We start from the raw sequence: 25,410 nt of genomic DNA on the forward strand, positions 1-25,410 counted from the left end.
ACTTTATTGATCATTTAAAAAAAAAATTAAAAAAATATAGAAATGAGAAGAAAAAAATCTGTAAACAATTCCATATTGGAAGGTGCACAACTTCAATAGGATTACAAACTGTCAGTGAATTTCGAAAGCTCTGGGTAAAACACGGATTTGTCTATTGTCTATGGAACGTTTCGCTGAAGAAATGACTTAAGTTCCGTAGTCAGGAAAAACTGGGGGAAATTTTCAAACAATTCCCTTATAGTAGGTCCACAATTGCAAAATATGTGCAATCATTCGCGGTAAAGTTTCAGGGATCTGGGTTACGAACTGTAGTAGAAGTTGATTACACGAAATAGGTACTGTCTTTAGTATCTTTGATGAAAAAGACCAAGTTCCAAAGTTTAGAAAAAGTTTTAAAAATCCCCGCTTCATAATAGCAAGCGTACAGCTTCAACATGTGTGCAATCTTTGAAGTTTCAGGGATTTTGGTTGAAACTATAGATCATTATGCAAATTAGGTTTCCACTTTATCTACAAAATGGCCCCGTTCTGATTTAAGATCTGAGTAAGTTACCTTACCACTTTTTCAAAGCGTATTAAGTCGTACTGGACATCGAATTTCTTTTTTATAAAGGCTGTAATATAAGAATATAATGCGATATGATTGCCACTAACTCAAAGACAAATATGGACCATGGGACGAGGAGGTAAACTATAAAACAATCCATACCATTTAGCAAGCTACAAAAGTCTAAATTGTAGTACATTCAGCTTCAACACAAATAATTGACCACCCAGTCCACAATTGCCGTAGCCGGACATACATATATCGTAATATTGTTAACTCCAATCGCCTACACACGACAAATCTGATCAGTTTGTGGTACATTTAAGACTGGGCATTTTTTCTATAATAATGTACAAATTATATTTTTATACAAGTCTTATTGAAAGCATCTTTCTCATTTTTTTTTATTGTTTACAACTTCATAAAAACAAATAACCCATAACAAAAAAAAAAACATGTTTCAAACAATATTGAAATGATAGGGTTTAAAAATTCAGTGCTTTCCCGTACTGTGGCTTTTATCGAAACGATTGTTTACATATAAAATCAAATTCAACAGATACAACCATTGTTTTTACAGGACATACATGAAAAACGTTAACATAACGTTGATTATAAAACATTTATTACAATGATTTAATTTATAAAACGTCTATATAGATACAGTACATTGGAGTACTAGACAGTTGTTAACATTTGATTCCATAGATTACGGAGGAAAAAAGTCCGAGTATTTTTACAAAAAAGCCATAAAGACATTAGAAAAACGATTGAAATCCATTTGTATAAAAATCTGTCTGTTTTTTAAAGCGGTCCATGACTAACCATTCTGGCTGGCAATTCTTTTTTCAAACCATTTTATTTCCTTAAAATGACAGATGGCGAGAACTAACATGTCTGGATATCTTATTGGTCAACTTAACACGATAATAGTATTAGCTATCATTTTCCTGGTTTATATGGATTGTAGTCATCTTCTTTCAATGAAGCTAGTGTGTGATTGACCACCCGGTGGTGAGCCTCATCTGCACGAATGGCAAGGATCACATCTAACATCTTGGCATTATCCTAAAATAGATGCAAATAATAATAAAAACAAATCCTACCGATCATGACGTTTCATAAACTTTTCGTTGTGTTGATTGATTGATAGTTGAATGTTTAATTCTTAGCAGAAAATATTGATCAAGGAAATGAAAAAGGGTAACAGTAAATCAGTTAATAATAGTGTCCATGGAGTAGGAGCAGATACTTTTAAATGATATTCGAAGAGTAAACACATGTTATAAACGGCATCCTCTGATTTGTTGCTTTCCGTGGCGAGGAGTGCTACATTCTCACCACAAGTTAAAAGTATTGAATTTGACAGATGACACAAAATGGGATTGCACATTTCTACAATCTGACTGGGGAAATGCTACCGCTAATGTCGACTATATATGTATTGTGTTTATGGATTTAATTAAGAATAATACCAAGTTACATGCTGTTACAGGTAGACATGACTATGCGTAAAAGTTCTTACCGGTAATTTCCAGTAAGTAATAGCAGATTCTGGAGCCGATTGTGTCTTCCAGTGTTGCATGGAACCATGATGTATATCCTGCAAGAAGACCATGTAAAAATGTTTTACAACATACACACACACATTATTTTTTTGCGCATCGTTACATTTCTATAAATAAAGTTGTTCCTTATTATTTAGTTGTATTTTTTTCGTTAGATTTTTAATATCATTTGATTCTCATAAAATTTTACAATAAAAAGAAGGGAAAACTGATGAAACCAAACATATCTGAGGCAACTATATATGAGGTTAGAGAAGACCAAAGATTTTCATTTACGATGAAAAAGTACATGTAAATTTTACCTGCACACATTTAGTGTATGTAATTACTGCTTCTTCTTCCAAGTATCCAACAAATCTGTGGCAAAATCTAGGACTTATTAAATAAGCCAAACTAAACATGGTAACAAAAGCACCTGTAAGTCAAATATAATTGTTTTAATGCTTATAAAGTCTTGCATTCAGTTTTTTAAGATTTGGTACATAAAAAGTAAAAACATGATTGATTTTTTGTAAGCCGTTTATGAAGCTTAATTTTATAAATAAAATTCAACAAACTGCAAACGTAATACATGTAGGCAATACAGTTTTATGTACAGCTTTAAAACTTTGACAAACTAGATGTATATACATCATGTAACTCACGTAACTTGTCTAATATCGTAACGATATTTCTTCAAATGTTTTTTTTTTAATTCATCCATTTAAACTTACTAACGTTTGCTTTCATCAAAGATTGACTCAGTCTGCTAGTTTGTATGTAGATTACGACAGTGGCATGTATCTAGGAACATGGTACAGAGTCATTTTGAGCATGAACTAGTAAATCATCCTTAGAGGTTTAACATTGAAAATAGTCAAAATTTGATTTATCGACCTGTCAGATTATGAAGATAGAAAAAAATCATTTTTAAATAGAAATAATTGTCCTTAACTATTTTTGAAAATTTGCGTTCGTCGTCCGTTAATTTTACAAAAATGTTCTCTGAAACTACCGGGCCAATTTTAAACAAACTTTGCCAAAATCATTATTGGGGTAATTGGGTTTAAATATAGTGTCCAAGACAGAGACAGAATTGTTCAGAATGTTGAAGTCTGTCTACTTTCCCTTTAAATCATAACAGTGAGACGACTTCTTATAGGAGTTATTGCCCTTTAAATACTGTTTCCAAAAGGTTTTGAATATTATCTTGAAAACTATAACCGATAGAAAGTAACTTTAAATATCACAAGCATTCTGAGAGTATTGCATGGCAATACATAGTCCCCTACCGGGTAAAAAATCATTATACTGGAACAAAATGCTAACTTGTTCTATAACTTGTCATGGTGTAAACAAAAAGAAAACATCAAGTCAATATCTTCAAGCATGACTAAAAACAGTGTGGAAAACTGAATATGAGTGAATTTTTTCAAGTCCAAGGACCATAACTCTACACAAAATTATCAGACCGAAACAAAAATTTAAACTTGATCTGTAACTTGTCATGATAAAACTGTATACCAATTGTCAATCAATATCTTCAAGCATGATGAAAAAAAGTGAGGAAAACCTATAACACTCTAACATTAGATATGATTAATAGTTCTCTAAAATTAGATATGACGTAATACAATGTATATCTAATTTCAAATTACAATCAAATATAATTAATAGTTCCAAATATTTTTTCTTTCATTTGTCACAAACTAATAAAGATTTGTAACTTATCTATAAAATGTCAACAACTTGTATCTACACAATGTAATGTAATGAAATATATACCATAATAAAAATAGATTATTATCTAATTAAAGGATTTCACTTAATAATATATATATATATATTTTGCATGCACACGTATAAAAATTGCGGTTTTTATCCAACGCAATCATAGGTTTGAACGTCTAGAGATTTGCACAACGATACTAATATAAGATGGTATTATACGAAGATGTTGTTAATAAATCGTATTGAGCTATTTTTATACATATAATCAGTATTGTTAAAATAATTGACACTGAAGAAGGCTATTTGTTAAGCCGAAATATTTGTCAATACGATTTATTAACAATATCTTCGTATAATACCATCTTATATTAGTATCGTTGTGCAAATCTCTAGACTTATATAATTTTTTTCCTTATCTGCACAGTATCGTCTATTCTAGACGATCCGGTACATAGTAAATTTGCTGGTTGGTCCTTTTTATAGACTTCTATATATATATATATATATATATATACAAGTCTAAATTGAAAACAACGTTCAAACCTATGATTGCGTTGGATAAAAACCGCAATTTTTATACGTGTGCATGCAAAACAAATTTCTTGTTAGAGGGGTCTAAATACAGCACAAACAACATTTTCCAAAAGACCAAAAAAGTGAAAAAGTATATTTTAACAAATCGCATTTGAGTAACAGGTCGAACAACAAATGTTCTTAAACCCTGCTGACTGCCATTGGCGATTGCCAAATAAACGGATCACCGATGTAATAAATGGATCTTAATTATAAATTTAATACTAAACAGAAAACAATAAACTTGCGGAAAAGATGGTATACCGCAAACAAAAGGTGCAAAGGTTTTTGTACACCATATCCGGATTTCGACAATTAATGTCTCTTTAGTGATGTTAGGAATCGAAACGGTATTTGGAAAGCCATACAATTTACCTCAATTTCGGGTAGACTCTTGAATTTTGAGGAGTCAAAATAGGATGAACGGATCATATAAACCCGAAGGCAAATATAATACAAGCCCAAACGAAAAAGTATAAGCAAGTCTAAATTGAAAACAACGTTCAAACCTATGATTGCGTTGGATAAAAACCGCAATTTTTATACGTGTGCATGCAAAACAAATTTCTTGTAAGAGGGATCTAAATACAGCACAAACAACATTTTCCAAAAGACCAAAAAAGTGAAAAAGTATATTTTAACAAATCGCATTTGAGTAACAGGTCGAACAACAAATGTTCTTAAACCCTGCTGACTGCCATTGGCGATTGCCAAATAAACGGATCACCGATGTAATAAATGGATCTTAATTATAAATTTAATACTAAACAGAAAACAATAAACTTGCGGAAAAGATGGTATACCGCAAACAAAAGGTGCAAAGGTTTTTGTACACCATATCCGGATTTCGACAATTAATATATATACATGTAGCATTCAGAAAATTAGTTTATACAAAATAACATATAAATGAGTTATCTCCCTCTGTACAGATATTATGGGTTAACATAGTACTCTAACATAAGTTATTAAGTTTTTTTATGGACCATAACTCTGGACTAAATCATCAGACCGGAATAAAATTCGAACTTGATCTGTAACTTGTCATGATAAAACTATATACCAAATATCAAATCAATATCTTCATGAACGAAGAAAAAACGTGTGGAAAACTGAGTTGCCGGACTGACGGATGGACAGACGGACAGAGTGCAAACCTAAAGTCCCCTTCGACTTTGTCGGTAGGGGACTAAAAAATGTCCAGAAAGACAAGATCTACTAATAAGTCAGAATGGCCAAAATCGTCCGTTGACTTTAAAAAAAAGGTATTGACCTTAAATAACGTTATTGCTTATCATTTTATAACAGCGTTTTTGCCTATCATCTCACAAGGCAAGATCTCCAATGAGCCAATATTGGACGACTTTTTATAGAGTTAATTCCCTAAAAGACAACTTTACGTGCAAATGATCAACAATACACGATTAAAAAAAAGAGATTTTAGTCATGAATTATATTCCAGTCTTCAATGTTGGAGAGTGACCATTGTTGAAGATGCACATTGGTCCAGGTCAGCGACACAGGCTCTTGAGAGCCCCTAGTTTCTATTATTGTTTTTTTTCTTTCATTTCGGGGGTTGGATGCTTAATTTTTGTTTTGTCATTTGTGAGTGTTTCCTCGACCGGCCATTAATTTTTTTTGTTTTCCGTGTATTTTTTAAATATCGTGCAATTGCTTCTTAAGTAGCACTGAATACCAGTATATTTACCCTGTGATACAACCACGCCCAATCTAAATATCTTTGTTGGTCTACGTAGCTGCAATGCTGTCATAAGGTGCATTCTTTCATTCTCTGCTTCTTCTGAATTAATAAAGGATGTTAATTTGAATAACATTCAATTTTGATCATTTAGAAGGATAGAATTCTACGCAAACCATGTGATTGGCTCCTATTCAAAACTGCTCTCTCACTTTTCTGCCTAACTATTCGCTCATATTACGAATAATCTGTACAATGCACCCACGTTATAATGCCACCTCTTGGACCAGTCTTTTCTTTTGACAGTAAAACGAGCGGAGAAACTTATATGAAAACTATGCTTACTTGGAAAAAGTACACTAGGAAATAATGACATGGAGTGAGGGAATGGTACTACTATGGAGCATTAAAACAAATGACTTATATGTTTGAAACTAAATACAGTCCTGAGCAATACAAATTATACACTTATATGACAATTTACGAGACCGACATTTTATGGCTGAAAGTTGAATACACATTAGCTATTAAGTTTGTCTAGTTACTCAGTAATACATAATAAGGAGATGCTGTGTGACTGCATATAAAACAATTGTCCACTAACGATCAAAGGAGAAGAATGAATTACATTTACCTAGAAGAGTATGGATCCAACCATAATCTCTTTGCATTCGTCTTAAAGAACTTAAATGTCTTAACATGGCGGCCACCATACCCGGGACACCCGCAACTGTTTCTAGGAAACATATTCGTCTGTAATGAACAAAATGTTCTGTAAAACATTTTCCATACAATGTTAGTATTTTTAACACACGCACTTTTTACGTCGATATGCGTATAATTATATAGTTCGACAGTGATGTGTATGCATTGAGGCAGATAACAATACAAACCATACACGTAAGATACAAGGCTTTACTATGCTCTGTACTAATAAGGTCCGTATACTATTCCCAACGGTCAAATTCGTCTTTCCACAATGCCTCTTACATCATGAAGTCATTAAAACCCTAACTTGTCACTACATTCTTAACTATTAAAAAGAGTCAATTGTATGTTTTCAGTTGTCTAAATAATGATAAATGTATTTGTAAAAAAGTTCAATCCTATGTAACTCTTTTTAACATAGATATAACCTTTGCCAAAGTGAGGCGTCCGTTCGATTATTTGGGATGTATAAATACGCAGCCACATTCGGTCGGAATGGGGACGTTAAATCCGATGCGTCGTGTAGAGAGAATGCAACGCTCTCTGCTCCTTAAAAAAACCTTTCGACAACTCTTTTGGCGTTCTGTAGGGAGCCTGTTCAAAGGCTAAATTTCTGCTCCCATCCAAAATACTTTTTCAGCAGCAGTCCAAATTTCCCGCCCTTCATACCGGTCGGCCTATATTCCAGTACTTTTCTATTGTATTATAATTGTTACTGGTTCCTAGTCCTGAATGCGCATGAAATAAATGCCAAGCAAGCAACAATGAAACTCTCATTTAATTAGCAAATGAATACTTTTGCAGATAAGAATACTCACAGGACCCATTTGCGTTCGTTTCTTTCCCCTCTGTTGAAACCACTCAGTGTATCAAAAGTTCCTCTCATTAGTTTTACAGTATAATAGGCCATCTACAAAACACCAATGTCTTTTAATGCTCCTGTGCTCTTATTATTTTTCGGACATCCTAGACACACCTAGTTTTTTTAAAGGTGTAGCGAGAATGACTGAGTAGTTACGATGGACATTTTGAGAGAAAAGAGAGGCGAAGGATACTAAGGACGGGGCAATCAACAACAAAATACAACATTAAACACTAAACACTAAAGACTGAGCAACACGAACCACACCAATAGCATGGGTATTCTCAGGTGCTCCGGAAGGGTAAACAGGTCGTGCTCCACATGCGACACCTTTCGTGTTACTCCCGTAAAAACAGAGAGGTCTGTGAACTCAGTCAAAAGAAATCTGTTTCGATCTTGGCTATATGTACTATAAATAGAGTTTTGACTTCATTTTTGTTGATGCGTTGTGTGCGAAGAAGCACTTTCGGTCAATTGTTCCGTATTGAGTGATTTTGTTTACTTGGGCAAATGTTGGAATAAGGTAGAAATGTTCTATAAAAAAGGAAATGTTATAGGATTGCCAAAGAGACAACAATTCAACAAAGACCAAATGAAGCGGATATAAGCATACCACATCTAATTTTTATAATTGTTACAATCTATTGGTCCACAGCCTTTATCTTGGAACTTACAGAACTCGAAAGTTTTGTAATACTAGTCAATTGCATACTTACCTTGTCAACTTTACCCTCTGGAGGTTTATGTGTAACTTCAACATTATGGACTTCTTCCTCAGACCTATGAGGAATTAAACTAATAATTATTCGAATGATATGACAATTTTTCGGTCCGAATCTTTTTTCCCATTATTTAAAAGTAATTTCTACTTTGTCTGTGTCGCTTTTGCTTATGACACACACATTTGTATATATGTATGGGTATATACTTAGAAAATAGAGAATATAGATCAATTTTAAACACTGTTCAATTTGGACAAGGTAAGCATAAGCGAATTTGCATGCATGGGGGAATGGTGATTTTCCGTATGATTAAATTTTTTACCGGCTACTCGTTGTTTTTTAGTTTAGCTAAAGTTTGAATGTATACATACCATATATTCTTATTGTCAAATTGAGCAAATTCATTCCAGAATATTTGCTGTACACTTTTGATTTTTAAAGAATTTTTTGAATGATGTACACTTTCATGTAAACTGATGTATCAAATACTAATGTAACACATTTATAATACAGCATATCAATCTTGGTACCTTACCATATTGGATGAGGCAACGCATTTGCTCCAATTGGAGGAGTTTCATCTTTTGGTATTGTTGAATCATTTCCTTGGCTTTTTCTATTTAATGAAAAGCATTATTATTGATTGATTAAAAACAATTTTGGTTCATGTAAGTTTACTTCTCAATCATTTGTAGGAGTACCTGTATGATATTTTTAAGCATCTTACTTTAATTAGTGCAAGTTGGCACGAAATGTATACCAACTTCGCGTAGACGTTATTATGGTAAACCGTTGTCTGTCCGTCCGTCTGCATATCAACACTTCTTGCGATGACTCAAATTTGCTTTCACCAACACTCGTTAAAACTACACTAGGATTGACTGAAGAATGCTCCATTTCGATTTTGATAATTTCAAATTTTGTCATCCAGATTTAAAGGACTTAATTCATGGAAAATTTGATAGTTATTAAAATGTTGTACAATGATAACTCAACTTTGCTGTGCTACTTTTCACTGAAATTGTATCACAGGACTAGAATATATCAAAGTAACTTTGCATCAATTTTCAGGATTTTTATTTTTGTTATTCCATAGTAATCGGACTTTATTGATAATACTTGAACATTTTCACATATCACGCACTATTTCTAGTATGTTTGGATGGATTTCCTCAAAACTTTTCACTCAAAATAAATAGAAACCCCCTTTTTATTTTGAAAATTTTCTGGTATGTTGAACTGTTGTTACGGTTAATTTTCAGATGTAAGTAAACTTTTCACATGTGCCCTGATTTGAGTATGCTAGGATAGATTAATTGGAAATTTTACACAGTTGTTGAAATTGGTGAAAGTAAGTTACCTTTTGATATTGAATTTTTTCATTTGTCATTCAAGAGTTATGGTACTTTTAACCGTCAGATTTAAAGCAGTGTTTAACATGTCACGTGCACGAAACAGCTATAATATTCTTGGATTTAATTACTACAAACCTTACACTGTTGTTGGGATTTGTGAATGCAGGCTTGCTTTTGATTTTGGAAGTTTCTGGTTTTTCGTTCCAGAGTTGTGTGACTTTTTAACAATCATATTTAAGACAAATGTCATACAACGAATGATATCCTCACGTTAGTTTTTCTACAAACGCATTTAATAACTTCCGAGTTGTCTTTTAAGTATTCATTTTATTCTGACATCAATTCCACAAGAAGGTCGTAGGCGCAGCTGCTTATTTTATACTTCAGACCTGCATTACGCGGTCGAGCAATAACCATAACAAACCTTTTAATTCAATTTTTCACCTTTTAAAATTTCCAAGCACCAGACACTTTTTACTTATTTATGATTTGCAGATACGTACTTGAAGTGTTGCAAACGTTGAGGGTCTGGGATTGTTTCATAATTTCCAGATCTGAATTTCTTCACGTTTTCGTCAACCTCGTCCTTTGTAGCTAAATTCCTTACTTGAACATATACTCCCTTCAAAACATTAAAATAAAGAAAAGCTAATATTTTCTATACCAACCCAAATGGAACAAGATTGAAGTTTACTCTTATCACGAGATAAAATACTTACATTCATCGCCTCGAACCAATTTAGTCGAAGCCATAAAAGTATAATCAATTCCCTCGCTCTCAAAGTTTTTTATGGGGGGAATCCTAACTTGTTTATCAGTTACGAGTTTCCGATTCTCTAGAACTGACATACCCTTTTAACAAATTATCATCTTTTAAAACCTCACGAAAAACACACTGATGCTGATTTAAATATGTAGTTGTTTGTATATTGATACATTACTGATCTCGTTTGACTTTGTAACAGTGAAAGTAAATTTGACAGAAGCACTTACATATGTACGAAAATAAAAAGCTGTCCACGCAATTTTGTAGGGCTTTTTTTATATGTTACAGTATATAGATATTTTTAGTAAGATCGATTAGGTTGGGTACTGATAATGGAATTGTGACTTATGGCCTTAAACATTTGATGACGAGGATACTTTATTTGACTATGAAGGGAGACTTTTACACATCAGCAATTAAAATTGAATGAAGACATGCTGTTATTTGAATGAGTCTACTCTAGTCAAATTACATAAACCACAAGGGTTGACTGGAGTATATAAATACGGTTATCCCTAGACTTATCCCATCCAACAGTACAGAGAGGCCTCGTTTTGGTGCACGGGCTGTATAACTACACAGCCACGTCCGAGGCTTTTAGAATGGGGATGTCAAATCCGAAGCCTCGTCTATCGCACTATCCAACATACCCTCATTTTCCAATGCAATTCAAAAATTTGGCCCTACGATTCGCTTTGTAGATTTTCTCTATTGAATTTGTGCATTTTTTCTCTCGTCCTGAATATGCAGGAAATATTTGCAAGTGGGCAATCAATCAATTTTATTAAATAGTTTACCTGAAATTTAATTCCAGAACCCAAGTTGTATTTAAGACAGACAGACGACAAACAGACGGCTCTGTTAACAACTATTTATTTGGTATGTTGGTAAATGCAGCTACATGTACCTAGACTTTTGATTTTTCTATATGTTGAATAGTTTTTTTCAACATTTACTCTGGTGGTTATTATAATTTTCTTCATCATTCATGTGTCTAAAAATAGTTAAGGACCAGCTCATTTGTTCTGGATGTTTTCATGTTTGCCTCGTGGTTGTTTTTATTTTGCCCTTTACTCCTTTTTTTCTCCCACTCATGCTTTTATGCTTAAGATCAAACAATGTACCATAACACTTTGCCGAGTCTGAAGAAAGTTATTAGTAGTTCAGTTGCAGTTAATTGTACATGTTATGATATTGTACATACATATTAGAGATCACACTACACTGTCGCCCTTATAAGGTTATAACATTTCAAAATTACGTAAATTGATATTAAAAGTTATATCTTTTTATTAAAGTCCATTCATTCAATATTGTAGTTTAGTTATGTCGTAATTTCTGTAAAGTAAACATGCAAAACACCATGTAAGTATTGATTGTTCTTCACGTACCAAGGTTATAATGTCTTTGAGGGCTTAATGCTCTGCTACAGCTAACCATTTTATGTGTTTCATTGTAGTATTTATTCAATAATCAATAAACACAAAGGATTCACAGTCATTCGAATTAAATTTAAGGTGCAAATGTACTTTGACTTACATGAATTATCATTGATATGGTTATAACTATAAATTAATTGTTTACAAAACTTTGATTTTTTTCTAAATACTAAGGTTTTTTTTTAACCCATGGAACAGGTTGGCCTTTTATTTTTTTTTTAATAGAGCGTCACTGATGAGTTTTTTGTAGACGAAACGCGCATCTGGTGTACACAATTTTAAGCCTAGTACATGTATATGATGAATTTATTGATAAGATGCATGAATCGTCTTAACAGCCCATATACATATTACAATTTTAAAACGCGAATATCCAATCTAATATCAAGGACAAAGCACGGCTCAGAAGTTCAAGTTCCAAATAAAGTACAGAATGTATTTTTGGTTTTGGTATATAAAGAGAGAGAAAAGCAGGGATGAGAAGGTCATGATCCAAATGAAATACGGTATGCATTTTTATGCCCCCGCCGTAGCGGGGCATTAAGGTTTACCCTTGTCCGTCTGAACGTACGTACGTCCCAAAATTGGTTTCCGTTTTCTAACTTGAGTTTGCCTCAACCAATTGTTATAAAACTTATACACAATGCTTATTACCACAAAATACAAAATACAGATCAAGTTTGAATTTTGGTAGCGTCATTCTAACCATTCTAGAGTTATGCTCCTTGATGAATGGAAAAATTGCAAAATTTTTAGTTCCTTTCTCTAACTTAAGTTTGCCTCAACCAAATATTATGAAACTTATACACAATGCTTATTACCACAAAGCACAGATCAAGTTTGAATTTTAGTGGCGTCACTTTAACCGTTCTAGAGTTAGGCCCCTTTAAAAATGGAAAATTGCAAAATTTTTAGTTCCCGTTCTTCAACTTAAGTTTGTCTCAACCAAATATTATGAAACTTATACACAATGCTTATTACCACAAAACACAGATCAAGTTTGAATTTTGGTGGCGTCACCTTTACGTTCTACAGTTATGCCCCTTTATAAATGGAAAAGTTGCAAAATTTTTAGTTTCCGTTCTCTAACTTAAGTTTGCCTCAACCAAATGTTATGAAACTTATACACAATGCTTATTACCACAAAATACAGATCACGTTTGAATTTTGGTGGGATCACTATAACCATTCTCGAGTTATGCCCCTTTATAAATGGAAAAAATGCAAATTAGTTTCCGTTCTCTAACTTAAGTTGCCTGAATCAAATGTTATGAAACTTATACACAATGCTTTTTACCACAAAACACAGATCAAGTTGAATTTTGATGGCGTCACTTTAATCATTATCGAGTTATGCCCCTTTGTAAATCGAAAAATTGCAAAATTTTTAGTTTCCGTTCTGTAACTTAAGTTTGCCCCAACCAAACATTATGAAACCTATACACAATACTTATTACCACAAAACTCAAATCAAGTACAAATTTGGGTAGCGTCACTTTTATTGTTCTTGAGTTATGTCCCTTTATAATGTTGTATGCAAGCGGGGGCATCATCTGTGTCCATGGGGACCCATTCTCCATTTATTTTTGTTTGGTATTGAGAGAAAGAAAGAGAGGTTTAGGTTGCGAGTTTCAGGCTTAACATTTATGAAAAAGCGTTTAAGTGTATAATCAAACAAAAAGAGGTATAAGTTATATTTATACTTTACCTGTATTGAAGAAACTGAGTTCATTTTGGATTTCCAAACAGGTTTCCCCATTGTTATTTGTTTAATTAATCCCTGGCTGTGTAAACCACATCTACAAACGCTTCTTAAAACATACATATTTGTTGTCTATGCTTTACGATATTTCCGGCAATATTTGCATATGTGAAAATTTCGCCGTACTTTAGAGATCACGGATTTCCCTATAATATTGATCAAATTGATGAAGTTATATTAAGTATCTTTATGACGTATGAAATGACCATCCTGGTTATGCTTTCACCAAACTATTGATCACTATACTCAAAGATTATTTTTTAATTCAGTGTTAATATAACCATACACAAAAATGTTTTATTTGATACTTTATTTTCTACTGATAACGTTTATTTACTACATAGCAAATTTGTATTGTTTTTTATTGTATTTGATACCTCGTCATACATCAGAAGGTTTTCTCAAGGTTAATTTATTATAGACAGTATTTACGTTTGATCGTAATGAACTTCACAACTCACGTTCACATTTTTCGTGTTAGGTAGGAAGTATATTTTTAATGTCACTTGAATTAATGTATTATACGTTGAAATTCTGTTAAAGCGGCATAACATTCGTTTTTGTCTTCCTTTGGCGATATAGAGTTCGAATCAATTAAAACCTAATTTAAGATTTTTATAAAATGTAAGACGGACAGCATGAATTGAAATAGATTTAAATAGTCTGTCCGTCCGTCCGTCTATCCGTCCGTCTGTCTGTCCGTCCGACCGTCCGTAACAAATTGTGTCCATTCTATATCTAGAGAACCGTTATGATTTCAAAGTTTATACTTGACATGTATATTAACCAACACCAAAGGGTGTGTCATAATTTATGTACAACTTCCTAGGTCAAAGGTCAAGGTCAAAAACTTTGGTTTCAGTTCACAACCCCATGTCCTATGGTAAGATACATTTTTTTTAACGCACATTATTCACAGCGGGGCCCACAGAGATGGCTCCCATCTCAATGAGATCTAGTTTTTTTTTGTTTCATTTCACAAGTTCGACGTTTTAAAGATATAGAAAAACAGGAATCTACAAGTTTGCAAGAAAATATTAGGAAAAATATTCCAGTTCATGTTATTATTTCATGTATGGCGTGTTAGATATATTTTTTTGTAAAGTTAAAAGACGTCTACTCATTATGCTAATGGAATAGGCTAGTGTCAAACGACACTATAAAAATAAGAGGAGATGTAGTATTATTGCCAATGAGACAACCAACTCTGCACCAGACACCAAATAACATAGAAGTTAACAACTATAGGTCACCGTACGGCCTTCAACTATGAGTAAAACCCACACAAACTCAGTAAAGAACCGTCTAAATTCCATTTAATTGATAAATTCAACAACACTTACCGTTATCTTGAATATATTCTTCGTTAAATAATCAAGAATTCTCTAACTATACTGCTGAAATTTACCCAAAGGAACTTACTTTAAATAAATCTAATATCAACAGCAATAACTGTCCTTTCTTAGATTTAGATATTTCAGTATTACACCAGAAACGCTACACAAAAATTTACGACAAAAGGGATGATTTTTCTTTCCATATTGTTAACTTTCCCTTTTTGGACGGTGATGTTCCTTTGGCACCGTCTCATGATGTTTATATATCCAAACTCGTTCGCTATGCTCGTGTTTGTAGTGACGTTTTGGATTTTAATGAGCGTAAAAAAACCCACAATACTGGTACAATACTGGTATACAATACTGGTACAAAACTTTTATACCAGTATTGTGCACTGGTACAATACTGGTATACAATACTGGTACAAAACTTTTATACCAGTATGGTACAATACTGGTATACAATACTGGTACAAAACTTTTATACCAGTATTGTGCACAATACTGGTATAAAAGTTTTGTACCAGTATTGTATACCAGTATTGTACCAGTAATGTGTTTTTTTTAAATAAACAATGCATATAGGTAATTAATCTTTAAATTTATTAAAGGTGTCAAGTAAATATGTATAATGAAATTAACATATGACATGACAATTTTATAAGGAATGATTAGACATATATATTGTATGTTTAAATGATGATACACTGCGATTGTCATCAATGAAAGTTTTAAATATTCTGTTTTGTTTTTCTTAAGGGAACAGTACTGTCCCATCATTTCAACAAACTCTTTATTTTCTTCTATCTTTTCTTTCAGCTCTAGTGCTCTCTTTCCAAAACTCATAGTATATTTTAGTGAATTTTATATTGACATTGCTGTTATAGCTGCTGTATCATCAGCATTAGTTTTGTCTATTTCTTCTTCAGATGGCATTTCTGCAACCCTCCTCTTTCTGTATTGGCATTGAGTCTCGAGTCTCTGTGGACATTCTCTTACGCTTAACAATATGACCAGCTTCTTCAGATGGCACTTGTACGGCTCTTTTACTATCGTAGTGGATGGAGTGTTTGTCTAGTACTAGACAGTATTTGTACCAGTTGATATATCTGCTACGAATTGTGTTGCCCATGGTTCTGAATCATCTGCTTTAATTACCCTAAACATTCATGTAGGTAAATTGATTATAATCAGGTTCCCCTATTAAGCAACTGTTTATGTTTAATGGATATTGATATCTTTTTTATTGTGAAAGATTAATTAGAAAATAAAGACCAACAAATGCATATAATCTTAGTATAGTTACATGTATTAAAATATCTGTAAAAAATATATGTTGGCATACATGTAAATACTGAATTCAGAGTGTTAGACATGTTAGAGTGTAATAATTTGCTTGAATTTATTAAACAATAACTCAGATGATAATAAGCTTTTATTTTATTTTACCTAAATTGAATTAAATAAAACATAGAAATATGATAAAATGAATAGCAATTATTTTATATAATTAATAATTGTTGGAATAATATGAGTTAATTACAATAATATCTTGTTTATTTGTGTGATTATTTTTAACTGGTTGTTGATTAATTTCACAATATTCCTCTTTAATCTTTTTAAGTTCATTTAATCCACCTTTGATCTTCAATATCCAATTTTGTTTAAAATTCATTTTTTTTTATTATACACCTTAAACATGTTAAAGTATAGGCAACAATACTGGGTTATCAGTAATGTACCAGTATTGCTGGTTTTTTTTTAAAGTTACAATACTGGTACAAAATACCAGTATTGCGATCAGCAACTACAGGAGATCCACAAAAGATACAAATATTTAGTGTGCAAGTTTGGCTGTACCTGTAGAAAACTTATTTCAAACGGAATAGCACATCCTAAATTTTACGGTGATGTTGTAAACCGAGCCTGAAAATTTAGATACGATCCGGGTAAACTTATCAATCCTTTAAATAAACTTATTCTAAAAGGTTACCTATTCAACGATGTATTTAAATCAGTGAATTAAAACCATACTAAATATTACACATATGTTCTTTCACGGTACTACTATCTGTCGATACTTATAGTTTAGCATTGCATAATGTCATGTTTTTTTCTGACTGTTAATGACGTCTTTACACTAAATCCATTGTATGATGGATGTGTACTGATTGATATTTTAGTCTTAGATACATGACTGTTTTCATTAGTTGTTATTGGCTTTGAACATGCTGTCAGTAACTGCGAGTACTCCCAGATCTGTACTTTGTGACATTTTGTTTTTGGGATGTATAAGTACCCGTCCACGTTCACTTCGTGTTTTTGTTAGATGTATTTCTATTTGTATCCATCTGATGAGTTAAGCCTTTTTCAACTGATTTTTATAGTTGTTCTTATGTTGTACTGTTACACCACTGTCCCAGGTTAGGAGAGGATTGAGCGCTCAAAAGCATGTTTAACCCCGTCACATTCTTTATGTGCCTGTGCCAAGTCAGGAGCCTGTAGTTTAGTAGTTTTCGTTGGTTCATGTCTGTTATATTTGTTTATCGTAAACTGTTTTGTTATAAGTTAGGTCGTTAGTTTTCTCATTTGAATTGTTTCATATTTTTCATGTCGGGGCCTTTTATAGTCAACCATACGGTATGGGTTTTTCTCATTGTTGAAGGCCGTACAGTTGCCTATAATTGCTTACATCCACTTCATTTGAACTTTGGTGGATAGTTGTCTCATTGGCAATCATACCACATCTCCTTATTTTTATACAACATAGTAAGCTATAAAAAGTCCCGAAATGACAAATGCAAAACAATTCAAACGGAAAACTAACGGCCTGATATATGCACAAAACAATCAACGAAAAACATGTATGATATACAGCAACAATCGACAACCACTGAATTACAGGCTCATGACTTTGGACAGACAGATACAGAATTAAAGCTTACTTCCTTTTTGTATAGATTCATGTACAAACTCTATCTTCAAAACAATTTATTATAAAAATTCCCCGTTACAATGAAACAAAAAACCGCTAAATATTTAAATATCCATTATTCCTATAAAATCCATTTATTATCGGACTTGTTTATATCCTGAATTGCCTTAATAACTGCTATAATAACTTAAGGTTTTGGCTAAAAAGTTTCTTAAAATTTGTTTGTGTTATAATAGTTTTTAGTTTTGAAAAGCACATTTCAACGGGGTTCAGGTCGGGTGAATTTACTGGAAGAAACCCATACTCAATACCTTGCATATGAAAAAATTATTAACAAAACTACCGAACCCGAGGGTAAATTCTAAAAGGGGGATGCCCATACAAAATGACATAATCGAACGTTAAAATTGAGAATGGAAATGGGGAATGTGTCAAAGCAGGAACATATATATTGTTAGATATACTGTTCCCAGGTCAAAGGGACAACAACCCGACCAAAGAGCAAAAAAAAAGCCCAAGGTCACCTATGGGTCTTCAACTCAGCGAGAAAATCCCGCACCCGGAGGCGGGCTCCGGCTGGCCCCTATACAAAAATGTGTACTATTTCAGTGAAAATAGACGTCACGCTAAACTCCGAAGCATATAATAGAACTAAAATTTAGAAAAAAACCATACAAGACTAACAAAGGCCAGAGGCTCCTGACTTGGGACAGGCGAAAAATGCCTGTGGGGTTAAACATGTTTTGTGAGATCTCAACCCTCCCCTATACCTCTAGCCAATGTAGAATAAACAAACACACAGCAATACGCACAGTAAAACTCAGTTTAAAAGAAGTCCGAGTCCGATGTCAGAATAGGTAACAGAAGAAACTAAGCAAAATGATAATGATAAAAATTAACAAAGGACTACTAGCAGTTACTGACATGCCAGCTCCAGACCTCAATTAAACTGATTGAAAGATTATGTCTTCATCATATGAAAATCAAGCACAATCCCTCCCGTTAGGGGTTTAGTATCATACATCATAAAATATATGAGAAGAACATAACCCGTATCATGCCAACAATTGGTTTTCGAATAAATGTGTTTATTTCCGATGCAAAGACCCTATGAGTGAATCAATATTAATTCCAAGATATGCCATCTCAAATGACCTGACAACAGTATCGTAACTATATCCCCTCTGAATAAGTCTGTTTAAAGGTTTGATTAGCTTTTGAGGTGATACTGACATTTTTGTGCTTTGTATAGAATATTACCATAAAAGATTGGATGTGAAATACCTGATCGTATAAGATCTCTGCATGTTGATTCATATTTACGAATAATGTCCTTGTACCGATGATAAAATTTAGTAAATGTTTTGACAAGTTTGTGATATCGAAAACCCTGGTGTAATAATTTTTCAGTAACACAGATATTTCATTCGTTAAAATCAAATACATTGTTACATACACAAGCGAATCGAACAAGTTGAGATATCATAAGATGGTGACAAGGGAACGTCATCATCTAAAAATGGGATGATTAACAATAGGAAATGAAAAATCATCTCTTTTATCGTAAATTTTGGTATTAAGCTTCCCGTTAAAGATATAGATATCAAGATCCAAGAAAGGACAGTGTTCATTGTCAGTATTAACTTTATTTAAAGTCAGTTCAGCAGGATAAATCCCGTTCGTGTACATACTGAAGTCGTCATTGTTGAGAGCTAATATATCATCCAAATATCTAAAAGTGTTATTAAATTTTTGTATTAGATATTGTTTCGATGGGTCTTTGCTGATTTTAGTCATAAATTGTAACTCGTAACAAAACAGAAACAGGTCCGCAATAAGTGGTGCACAACTTGACGATATACGGAATCTCCATAGCAAACAAAAATGTTTTCTAGTAAAAATTCAAGTGCAGTTATCGTATCAAAGAAGGTCCGTTGTTACTAAAAAATGACCTAAAAGAGTTTGAACATATATATTCGCATTCTGACTTTTTAAATGCCCATTTAATTAGATGTGTGATTTTTTTCTTAATGAGATTATGAGGCAAAGTGGTATATAGGGTAGAAAAATCAAAACTTTGAACAGATTCGAAATCACCAATATAAGCATGCAATTAATCAAGTACTTCCAACGAATTTTTGACATTCCAAAAGTAATTAATTCCACTATTTTCAAAGGCCTTATTTGAACAATTTATTACCAGATTTTTGATTGTACCAAGTTTACTAGTAAGTGGAATAGAGAGTTTAGAAGTGGGACAATGGCTTGAAGACGAAATAAATCTTTATTTGTAAGGTGTTTTGTGCAGCTTCGGAAGCCAGTACATAGTTGGAACTTTCATTGAATTTATTCTGCTTGTAAAGAGGTAGCTAAAAGTTTATGTTTGTTACAGATGTCATTTTTCCGAAAATGGAGTCAGTTGGAATGTTGGTGAATTCGTGATTTCCTTTTGCAGAACCTCAATGTAAAATTTACGTCAAACAATAATGATATTATTGGCAGCCTTATCAGCCGGGACAAAAACAAATTCCTTGACGAGTTCTTTTAGCTTATGTTAGATACGAGATATAGGGCTATTAAGGTACAACAACCAACGGAACAAATGGAAAACAACTGTTATATTCCTGTCTTTGTACAGGCATTTTCCGAAGAAAGGTTGGTTGAACCTGGTTTTATAGCTAGCTTAACCTCCTTCTTGTTCTTGTATAAAATTAAGGATTCTCTCGGCTTTGTGGTTGTGGAAAGCGCAATTACCAACAATTATGTTATCATTGGGAAAAAAAATCAGTCGCCAAAAACAGGCCTGTGTTTACCTTGCCGCATACCAAAAATTAAGATAACGCTATGTATTTGATGGACCGTTAACAAAATTGTAGTATAGAACGCAGTTAAGTCCAATCAAAACATTTAAAGTCAAACAACTGGAATAAATCTCCCTTCTTCGATATATACACTGTTCCATTTTTGTGATTGACCATAGCTTATGTTTGCATAGATCAACCTGAAACCGCTCTCGGTCATGAAATTGATTTGATGTGGCCTTTTAGTTAGGCAAAAGTCTAAATACGCTTGGTTATATCTCCTATTTCCCGGTGTAAATCTATTTCCGGCCGGACGGCTTTTAAATGTAAAATAAAGATCTCTGGACATGGTGCGATAAATAGTGGACACATCTATATAGATATTATCATTCGCAAAAACGAAGCAACTTGTCCTTCAATTCCCTTGCTGTAATTGAGGGATTTTCTTTCTTAATAGATTCGATTAATCTAATGTCTGATTCTTTTATTTATTTTTGCCAAGCAAAATGTGTTCCTTCTCTTCTCTGAGATAAAGCCTTCTGTGACAGAACTTTTCAAAAAATTTGGTAGATATTGTCTGTTGATAATAAATTTGATGGCAATTTTGACGTAAATTCCTCTAAGTACTTCGCCAGTTTTAAAGTTTGCCCCAGCTTCTTTACTTGTACAATTAAACTTCTAAGGTCTCACTCGGTATCCTTTCTTGTTAAATATTCACGACCGTAACTATTTTTCTTTGCTGCCATATTCGATCCGCTTAAAATTTTTCGGTGGGCGGGAAATTTCCAACTGACAAACAGACTGATTTTACGGGAATAAAAAGAAACATCTGACAATTTTATTTACATTTGTTTCCGTGAACAGTAAAAGGAATGACTTTTTATCAATGAACTTCGAGTGGTTGATATGTTTTAATATATTTTTGTCTGACTCATCAAATGTCTTAACATTTAAAAAAAAATAAATAGACATACTCTGATTTCAAGCATTTAAAAATTTAATGAACAGATTTTTGCCAACACGACGGATATCATTAGGTGAGCAAGATATGATTACCTTTTTTAAGCACTTGATGATACCCCTGGTTGTTGATGGGGTTAATATTGCTAAATCTTTGGGTTTTTTTTATAAATTGTAGATTTTATATCTCGCCAATGGTGTCTCTTTTTTCTTCGACTTGAGGCTTATTATTTGATCCCTTGGTTTCGTCTGCCTCTTTTTTTAAATTGTGTTTTAACAATTATGACATTGTGATTATACTTTAATGTATTTTTATTTTATTTCCTGACAATTATTATTTCAATTATACCTGCCTCTTTTTCCCAATAGAACAATATACCTTTAGTATACGGAACGTGTATAGCTAAAGAAATAAAAAAAAAAAACCACAATCTTCATCCAGTAGTATCGTTCAAAAGGGGGTAATAATACAACGATGATTGTGATCTATAACAGTACATTACGATACTGTTGTCAGGTCATTAAAGATTGCATATTTTGGCGTTGATATTGATTCACTTATAGGGTCTTTGCATCTGCACTAAACACATTTATTTAAAAACCAGTTGTTGGCATGACACGGGTTATGTTCTTCTCATATATGTTATGATGGTATGATACTAAACCCCTAACGGGAAGGATTATGCCTGATATTCATATGATGAAGACATAATCTTTCAATCAGTTTAATTGAAGTCTGGAGCTGGCATGTCAGTTAACTGCTAGTAGTCTGTTGTTATTTATGTATTATTGTCATTTTGTTTATTTTCTTTGGTTACATCTTCTGACATCAGACTCGGACTTCTCTTGAACTGAATTTTAATGTGCGTATTGTTATGCGTTTACTTTTCTACATTGGCTAGAGGTATAGGGGGAGGGTTGAGATCTCATAAACATGTTTAACCCCGCCGCATTTTTGCGCCTGTCCCAAGTCAGGAGCCTCTAGCCTTTGTTAGTCTTGTATTATTTTTAATTTTAGTTTCTTGTGTACAATTTGGAGTTTAGTATGGCGTTCATTATCACTGAACTAGTATATATATTTGTTTAGGGGCCAGCTGAAGGACGCCTCCGGGTGCGGGAATTTCTCGCTGCATTGAAGACCTGTTGGTGGCCTTCTGCTGTTGTCTGTTCTGTGGTCGGGTTGTTGTCTCTTTGACACATTCCCCATTTCCATTCTCAATTTTATTAAACATATATGAAGTGTAAATAAACTAATATATGGAAATATACTAAATCGAAAATTGGATGCACGATCTAGAGATACAAAACAAAGAACTTGGACACGACACAAACTCTAACAATGTATGGGCCTGGGAAAATCGGGAAGATTAATATTTCAGAAACACTATGCACATATGATGAATTAAAAAGTGACATTCAGTAGCGGATTCCTAGTTTAGTAAGGAAACATTTGGAATTCAATATCTTGTTGAGGACAACTGGATAATTGCCATCAGTGACACTTGCATAAAGGAAGCGTTTAAATGCATAAAGGAGACCAAGAGAACGCACATGACACGGATAAAATTAAAAATTCTGATGAATGCTCTCCCCAATTTAGTAGGTTTTCAATGGATAAAGGGGATGTAATGGAACCGAAATGCTTATTCGAATCCAGGAGAGATCCCGTTGAAGCACTTCAGTCGGACAGTAAGTGTCAGTTACGGAAGAATGTTTGCAGATCTCAAAACCAGTCGTTAATGGATGAGCTTGAAGACGAAGTTCACGGTAAAAGTGTGGAATTTGATAGTGCTAAGGAAAACATCAAGTCTTTGAAGAAAACAAAAGCACCAATCCGAATTTAAAGGTTAGCAAAACTAAAGCTCAGTGTGAACAGTGTCATATGATCATGAGACTAGGACATACAAAACGGAATTGTGAACTTGGCATGCGCGAAGGGTCACAGGTTTAAAATGATTTTGATAAGCCCGATGTCGCGAAAAAGCAATTTTACGACGCATCTACAACTGTCAAAAATGTGAGCAAGTACCTTATGAAACTGAAACAAAACTTGGCGCTTGAAAAAAAAAACACAGATGAGAATACGTGCGTAACATTGCCCAGCAAAGCTTTTCCACATCTGTTAACACAAACACAGATAAGTATTATCCAGTAGGCAGTTTTGGTTTGAGACAACTTGCAATGGTGGCAATTTATCCTGACATTGCAATTTAGTATAAGCATTACCGGGGTATTATACCTTTTGCTTTAGACTTGGCTGCCAGGTCTTTTCATTAGAAGGTCTTTCCGAGAAGTATCAGAAAGATAACCGCGGAACAAAAGAATAAAAGGAAAGTCCGATCCAGATTTCTTTGGAGGAGAGAGGCGTCAAGTTTCCAAAATTTATGACACCTCAAACTACAACATCTACTATACCTAGCTCTACAGTAACTCCCGCGAGTGCTTCTTCTTTGCAGTTTATGCCGAATTGAACGGTTTACATTTATTTGAAACATTCAGTACATAAAAATGGCAGTATTAACATGACGTCCAAAATTAAGTTTAGAGTCGGTCTACATATATAAAAAGAAATCCTATATGTAGCATTATATTTGTATGGGTAATGATATCGGTTTATTATTGTCGTATTGGGTTCTTATTTTTTCAGTGTACATTTTGGTACAAAGCCTATGTATCAAGGTGTTACATTTTAAAAACAAATGTGTTGTGAAGTAGTTTCGATGAGCACAAACTCTTCGCGTTTCTGAAAAAGGAGGATCATAGATACGTATACTATCCACCAAAGTTCAAATGAAGTGGATGTAAGCAATTATAGGCAACCGTACGGCCGTCAATAATTAGAAAAACCCATACCGGATAGTCGGCAATATAAAAGGCCATCTGGAAATTTCAGCTACCCGAGGATAGTTCGCTTGTCTTTGAGTGGTGCATAAATACATACAATGTCGATTATCTTTTGCAAAGCCACGGTTTGTGACTATTCTAGATATAAAAGCCTTGTTTTACGGTGGTAGTCAAAATGTTTGCACTCAATCAATCGATTCATGACAAATTGTTAAATTATTCTCTTTCATTATCAATAATATGTACTGTGGATTCATTATTATTCGTTGGATACCAATGATTACGTGGGTAGAGGTAAATCACGAATTTAAATGTTCAACGAAGTACATTTTTTCTATAGGCTTGTACGCAGACTAAGGAAAATCCACGAAATCAAGTATCCACGAAAATACAATTTTTCCTCAATCCACAGTATACCACGTTTGTCGATTGATGTTAAATAATACACTAAACAATCAATTTGAATTAATTCTCATGTCAACAGAGAACACTGACGAATGTAATGTCAAATAAAGCACACACACACATCCACAAACACAATTTATTAAGAAGAGTAAATGAAATATTTTTGAGTATATCATTCAAAAGTCTGCTCTGTGCATCGAAAAGTATTATCACTCGAACTATTGAGAAAGTATTATCTTTGAAAAGAACTTTAAGCACCTCAGAAAATAATCTTTTGTGTATTCATTTTTTACTGTGCTGCCAGGAAAGCTATACAAATTGGAACTGAAACTTATTTACACTTTTAACTATTTAAAGATTCCCAAGTTGAAAATTTCATAATGCATTTTTCAAAGTATGTATTAAAATAAGATAACG

The 25,410-nt window shown here is 33.3% G+C and overlaps 2 protein-coding genes across 2 annotated transcripts in view; one reads left to right on the forward strand and one right to left on the reverse strand.

Annotated features, from left to right (window-relative positions):
- Positions 1-1,155: 1,155 nt before the first annotated feature.
- Positions 1,156-14,044, reverse strand: LOC127737804 (uncharacterized). The gene is made up of 10 exons (XM_052248734.1): positions 13,658-14,044; positions 10,248-10,366; positions 8,925-9,005; positions 8,384-8,447; positions 7,624-7,715; positions 6,732-6,850; positions 6,107-6,199; positions 2,418-2,530; positions 2,073-2,150; positions 1,156-1,615 (listed from the first exon to the last, which is right to left on the reverse strand). The coding sequence occupies exons 1-10, from the start codon at positions 13,772-13,774 to the stop codon at positions 1,490-1,492; spliced, it is 1,002 nt and encodes a 333-aa protein (XP_052104694.1). The 5' UTR covers positions 13,775-14,044; the 3' UTR covers positions 1,156-1,489.
- LOC127737801 (neuronal acetylcholine receptor subunit alpha-10-like) overlaps positions 11,841-25,410 on the forward strand; it is a 151,292-nt gene continuing 137,722 nt past the window's right edge. The window contains exon 1 of the mRNA XM_052248728.1: positions 11,841-11,875. The gene's annotated coding sequence lies outside the window, so the exon portion shown is untranslated. The remainder of the gene's footprint in view (positions 11,876-25,410) is intronic.

Source organism: Mytilus californianus, unplaced genomic scaffold (assembly GCF_021869535.1).
Source record: "Mytilus californianus isolate M0D057914Y unplaced genomic scaffold, xbMytCali1.0.p SCAF_4, whole genome shotgun sequence".
Classification (NCBI taxonomy): Eukaryota; Metazoa; Mollusca; class Bivalvia; order Mytilida; family Mytilidae; genus Mytilus; species Mytilus californianus.

What these genes read in the sequence shown, in the direction of transcription:
- LOC127737804 (XM_052248734.1), bottom strand. Translation starts at nt 13,774, where the DNA reads ATGTATGTTTTAAGAAGCGTTTGTAGATGTGGTTTACACAGCCAGGGA. An exon ending in GCGTTGCCTCATCCAATATG is followed by an intron (nt 8,448 to 8,924) that starts GTAAGGTACCAA and finishes AATTCCTCATAG; the next exon opens with GTCTGAGGAAGAAGTCCATA. An exon ending in TTGGATCCATACTCTTCTAG is followed by an intron (nt 6,200 to 6,731) that starts GTAAATGTAATT and finishes TTATTAATTCAG; the next exon opens with AAGAAGCAGAGAATGAAAGA.